This window comes from Myotis daubentonii, chromosome 9 (assembly GCF_963259705.1).
Source record: "Myotis daubentonii chromosome 9, mMyoDau2.1, whole genome shotgun sequence".
NCBI classification, from domain to species: domain Eukaryota; kingdom Metazoa; phylum Chordata; class Mammalia; order Chiroptera; family Vespertilionidae; genus Myotis; species Myotis daubentonii.
The window spans coordinates 28,093,904-28,100,465 of NC_081848.1; the positions used below are offsets into that span (position 1 = coordinate 28,093,904).

Consider the following 6,562-nt stretch of genomic DNA (forward strand, 5'->3'; position numbering starts at 1 on the left):
ACTAAAGGGATCAATACAACAAGAAGATATAACTCTGGTAAACATATATGCACCCAATGCAGGAGCACCCAAATTCATAAAAAAACTCCTGGAAGATATCAAAGGAGAGATCGACAGCAATAGAATCATAGTAGGGGACTTTAATACACCATTGACAGCACTGGATAAGTCCGCTAGACAAACAATCAGCAAAGATACAGCAATCCTAAATGACTCACTAGATCAGATGGACTTAATAGACATCTTCAGAACATTTCACCCCAAAGCCAGGGAATATACGTTCTTCTCAGGTGCTCATGGGACATATTCAAAAATAGACCACATATTGGGTCACAAGCAAAGTATCCCCAAATTCAAGAAGATTGAAATCATAAAAAGCATCTTCGCAGACCACGATGGCATAATACTAGAAATAAACTACAATAAAAACAACCCAAAATACTCAAACACCTGGAAGCTGAATAGCATGCTATCAAATATTGACTGGGTTACCAATGAGATCAAAGAAGAAATGAAAAACATCCTGGAAACTAATGACAATGAAAACACAACAATCCAAAACATTTGGGACGCAATGAAAGCAGTCCTGAGAGGGAAGTTTATAGCGCTACAGGCCTATCTCAAAAAAACAAGAAAAAATGGTAGTAAATCACCTAACTCTACAACTCAAAGATTTAGAAAGAGAGCAACAAGAAAACCCCAGAGTGAGCAGAAGGAAGGAGATAATAAAGATTAGAGCAGAAATAAATGACATAGAGACCAAAAAAACAATACAGAAAATCAATGAAACCAAGAGCTGGTTCTTTGAAAGGATAAACAAGATTGACAAACCTCTAGCCAGACTCACCAAGAAGCAAAGAGAGAGGACCCAAACAAACAAAATCAGAAATGATAGAGGCGAAATAACAACAGACCCCACAGAAATACAAATGATTGTTAAAAAATACTATGGACAGCTCTACTCCAACAAACTAGACAACCTGGAGGAAATGGACAAATTCCTAGAAAAATACAACATTCCAAAACTCAATCAGGAAGAATCTAAAAACCTCAACAGGCCAATAACTATGGAAGAAATTGAAGCAGTCATCAAAAAGCTTCCAGCAAACAAAAGCCCCGGACCAGACGGCTTCACAGGGGAGTTTTACCAAACATTCAAGGAAGAACTAAAACCTATCCTCCTCAGACTACTACAAAAAATTCAAGAGGAAGGAACACTTCCAAGCTCATTCTATGAAGCCAGCATCACCCTAATACCAAAACCAGGTAAAGACAACACAATGAAAGAGAATTACAGGCCAATATCCCTCATGAACATAGATGCCAAAATCCTCAACAAAATCTTAGCAAATCAGATCCAGCAGTACATCAGAAAGATCATACACCATGACCAAGTAGGATTTATCCCAGGGATGCAAGGATGGTACAATATCCGCAAATCAATAAACGTGATACATCACATAAACAAATTGAAAGAAAAAAACCACATGGTCATATCAATTGATGCAGAAAAAGCATTTGACAAAATTCAACACCCATTTTTGATAAAAACTCTCAGTAAGGTGGGAGTAGAAGGATCATACCTCAACATAATAAAAGCCATATATGACAGGCCCACAGCCAGCATCATACTCAACGGACAAAAACTAACACCATTTCCCCTAAGAACAGGAACAAGACAGGGATGCCCCCTCTCACCACTCCTGTTCAACATAGTACTGGAAATTTTAGCCATTGCAATTAGGCAACAAGAAGAAATAAAAGGCATCCAAATTGGAAAAGAGGAAGTAAACTGCCCTTATTTGCAGACGACATGATATTATACATACAAAACCCTAGAGGCTCCATCAAAAAGCTACTAGACTTGATACATGAATTTGGCAATGTAGCAGGATACAAAATTAACCCCAAGAAATCTGAGGCATTTCTATACACCAATAGTGAACTTTCAGAAAGAGAGATTATAAAAACAATCCCGTTTGCCATTGCACCAAAAAAATTAAGCTACCTAGGAATAAACTTAACTAAAGAAGTAAAAGACCTCTACTCAGAAAACTACAGGACGTTGAAAAAAGATATAGAGGAAGACATAAACAGATGGAAGAACATACCGTGTTCATGGATGGGTAGAATCAACATCATTAAAATGTCCATACTATCCAAAGCAATCTATAAATTCAACGCACTTCCCATTAAAATACCAACGGCATACTTCAGAAATCTAGAACGAACTCTCCAGAAATTCATCTGGAATAAAAAAAGACCCCGAATAGCTGCAGCAATCCTGAAAAAGAACAAAGTAGGTGGGATCTCAATACCAGATATCAAGATGTATTATAAAGCCACTGTTCTCAAAACTGCCTGGTACTGGCACAAGAATAGGCATATAGATCAATGGGATAGAATAGAGAGCCCAGAAATCGTCCCGAACCAATATGCTCAATTAATATTTGACAAAGGAGGCAAGAACATACAATGGAGCCAAGATAGTCTCTTCAATAAATGGTGTTGGGAAAATTGGACAGATATATGAAAGAAAATGAAACTAGACCACCAACTTACACCATACACAAAAATAAACTCAAAATGGATAAAGGACTTAAATGTACGACAGGAAACCATAAAAATTCTAGAAGAATCCAAAGGCAACAAAATCTCAGACATATGCCGAAGCAATTTCTTCACTGATACAACTCCTAGGGCACTTGAAACGAAAGAGAAAATAAACAAATGGGACTACATCAAAATAAAAAGCTTCTGCACAGCAAAAGAAACCATCAACAAAACAATGAGAAAACCCACTGTGTGGGAAAACATATTTGCCAATGACATATCTGATAAGGGCCTAATCTCCAAAATTTATAGGGAACTCATACAACTTAACAAAAGGAAGATAAACAATCCAATCAAAAAATGGGCAAAGGACCTAAATAGACACCTTTCAAAAGAGGACATTCAGAAAGCCAAGAGACATATGAAAACATGCTCAAAGTCACTAATCATCCGAGAGATGCAAATCAAAACAACAATGAGGTACCATCTCACACCTGTCAGACTGGCTATCATCAACAAATCAACAAACGACAAGTGCTGGAGAGAATGTGGAGAAAAAGGAACACTTGTGCACTGCTGGTGGGAATGCAGACTGGTGCAGCCACTATGGAAGACAGTATGGAGTTTCCTCAAAAAACTGAAAATGGAACTCCCATTTGACCCTGTGATCCCACTTCTAGGAATATATCCCAAGAAACCAGAAACACCAATCAGAAAGGATATATGCACCCCTATGTTCATAGCAGCACAATTCACCATAGCTAAGCTCTGGAAACAGCCTAAGTGCCCATCAGTAGATGAATGGATTAGAAAACTGTGGTACATCTACACGATGGAATACTATGCTGCTCTAAAAAGGAAGGAACTCTTACCATTTGCAACGGCATGGATGGAACTGGAGAGCATTACGCTAAGTGAAATAAGCCAGTCAATGAAGGAAAAATGCCACATGATCTCACTCATTCATGGATAATAGAGACCATTATAAAATTTTGAACAATAATAGATACAGAGGCAGAGCTGCCTCAAACAGATTGTCAAACTGCAGCGGGAAGGCCGGGGAGGGTGGGGGTGCAGGAGGTAGGGGGGTAAGAGATCAACCAAAGGACTTGTATGCATGCATATAAGCATAACCAATGGACATAAGACACCGGGGGATAGGGGAGGCTAGGGGACTGTCTAGGGCGGGGGGAAAAAATGGACACATATGTAATACCCTTTGTAATACTTTAAGCAATAAAAAATAAATAAATAAAAAATAAAAAAAATAAAAAAAAGAGAGAACCAACTATGCTGATTATCTGAAAAGAAAAAAATTCATAAATCAAAATCCTATTGCCCCAGCCAATGGGATTAGGAGCTGGAGCTTTGGGATTGGGTTAGGTCCTGAGGGTGGAGCCCTCATGATGAGATTTGTGCCCGTATAAAGGAGGCCTGAGAGAGCTGCCTGCCATATTCCCCAAGTGAGAATACAAGAAGTCAGAAGTCTACAATTGGAAGAGGGCCTGCACCAACTGACCAACCAACCATACAGGTACCATTGTAAGATATGATTTTTGCCTTCATAGTTCATAGTGAGTCCCATGTGGTGTGAACTGTTCTAGTCATGTGCAGTAGGACCACCTTGCACCTTGTAATATTTGAAAATTAGTTTGATTGTGACACTAGCAATGGATAGAATCTTGAATTCGTTGCTTTCATCAAATTTGATTTAATTTTAAAGGTAACATTAAAGGATAATTGTTGGAATTGGCAACTGATGAAAGATTGAAAATGAATAGTGAAAATATATTACTTGTTTCATTTTAGATAAAAGTTAAAAACGAATATTCGTAGCTTGCTGAAATTACTTTAGATATTCATCTTCCAAATATTGTATTTCAACTGTAATTGAAAAAAAATCCCAAAACTCTTCTTTCATTTGCATCAATTTATCTTTGTGAGACTGTTTTCTCTATTATGGATATAAAAACAAAACAGAGGAACAGTTCAGATACATTACTCTCTTGATTTCGGCTATGTTAGAATAATGAACCAGGAGGAAATTCATTTGAAACTTTAAAAACTTTAGTTATTGAAATATGGGGTGTTTTTTCAAAGCTTTCTGTTCACTTATGATTATGAAATGAAGAGTTAGGATAGTCAAAAGAATGCTTAGCAGCTTATACTACCTACATTTTCAAGGAACAATATGTGCAGTTTTTATAATTACTTTTTCCCTTTCATTTATTCTGATTGTGTTTACTGAAATGAAATTTTATGTTTTCTGCAGCTAATAATTAAAAATAGGGGCTTGGGATCCAACGCAGGAGGCAGAAAGCGCTCTAGCTCATGTCGACTCTTGGGGCGCGAGGAGGCGAAAGGGGAACCAGTATGATGGCGGAACAGGATGTAGAAAACGAGCTTCTGGATTATGAGGAAGATGAAGAGCCCCAGGCTCCTCCAGAGAGCACCCCAGCACCCCCCAAGAAAGATGTCAAGGGGTCCTACGTTTCCATCCACAGCTCTGGCTTCCGGGACTTTCTGCTGAAGCCTGAGCTCCTGAGGGCCATAGGGGACTGTGGCTTTGAGCATCCATCTGAGGTTCAGCACCAGTGTATTCCCCAAGCCATCCTGGGCATGGATGTCCTGTGCCAGGCCAAGTCTGGAATGGGCAAGACTGCAGTCTTCATGCTGGCCACCCTACAGCAGATCGAGCCCGTCAACGGACAGGTGGCCGTCCTGGTCATGTGCCACACTCGGGAGCTGGCCTTTCAGATCAGGAAGGAGTATGAGCGCTTCTCCAAGTACATGCCCAGTGTCAAGGTGTCCGTGTTCTTCGGGGGTCTTTCCATCAAGAAGGACGAAGAGGTGCTGAAGAAGAGCTGTCCCCATGTCGTGGTGGGGACCCCAGGCCGCCTCTTGGCACTCGTGCGCAACAGGAGCCTCAACCTGAGAAACGTGAAGCACTTCGTGCTGGACGAGTGTGACAAGATGCTGGAGCAGCTGGACATGCGGCGGGATGTACAGGAGATCTTTCGCCTGACGCCACACGAGAAGCAGTGCATGATGTTCAGTGCCACGCTGAGCAAGGAGATCCGGCCCATCTGCAGGAAGTTCATGCAAGATCCCATGGAGGTGTTGGTGGACGACGACACCAAGCTCACGCTGCATGGGCTGCAGCAGTACTATGTCAAGCTCAAAGACAGCGACAAGAACCGTAAACTCGTCGACCTCCTGGACGTGCTAGAGTTTAACCAGGTGGTGATCTTCGTGAGGTCGGTGCAGCGCTGCATGGCCCTGGCCCAGCTACTTGTGGAACAGAGCTTCCCGGCCATCGCCATCCACAGGGCCATGGCCCAGGAGGAGCGCCTAGCACGCTATCAGCAGTTCAAGGACTTTCAGCAGCGGATCCTGGTGGCCACCAATCTGTTTGGCCGAGGGATGGACATTGAGCGAGTCAACATCGTCTTCAATTATGACATGCCTGACGACTCGGACACCTACCTCCACCGGGTGGCCCGTGCCGGGCGCTTTGGCACCAAAGGCCTGGCTATCACTTTTGTGTCTCATGACAATGATGCCAAAATCCTCACTGATGTTCAGGGTAGGTTTGAAGTCAATGTGGCGGAGTTTCCTGAAGAAATGGACATCTCCACATACATGGAGCAGAGCCCGTAACCACACACCTGACATCCCCGAGCCACCCTGCTTCCCACGTGCTGCTTCAAGTCCTCTTTCTAGGTGACAGTGGGGTTGTCCTTTTCTGTTCAAACACTGTGCATTTCTGCAACAATAAATTTGTATTGTGGAAAAATAAATAACGATATGGGCTTGTATTTTGCTTCTTTCCCCCATTTTTCAAGTCATTCAATATGTATAGAATGCTAGATTTATAGAAACATTCCAACTATTACACAGAGAATTCTGGTCTACCCCTCACCAGTTTTCCCTAATGTTCCATTCACATGGAACATTTGTTAAAACTAAGACGTCTGCATATTATTATTCACTAAGCTGCAAATTTTAT

At 41.3% G+C, this 6,562-nt stretch overlaps 1 protein-coding gene across 1 annotated transcript; it reads left to right on the top strand.

Annotated features, from left to right (window-relative positions):
• The first annotated feature begins 4,909 nt into the window (after window positions 1–4,909).
• Window positions 4,910–6,282, top strand: LOC132240675 (ATP-dependent RNA helicase DDX39A-like). Its single transcript, XM_059708172.1, has one exon. It carries the CDS (start codon window positions 4,927–4,929, stop codon window positions 6,211–6,213), a length of 1,287 nt encoding a protein of 428 aa, XP_059564155.1. The 5' UTR covers window positions 4,910–4,926; the 3' UTR covers window positions 6,214–6,282.
• Window positions 6,283–6,562: the final 280 nt, after the last annotated feature.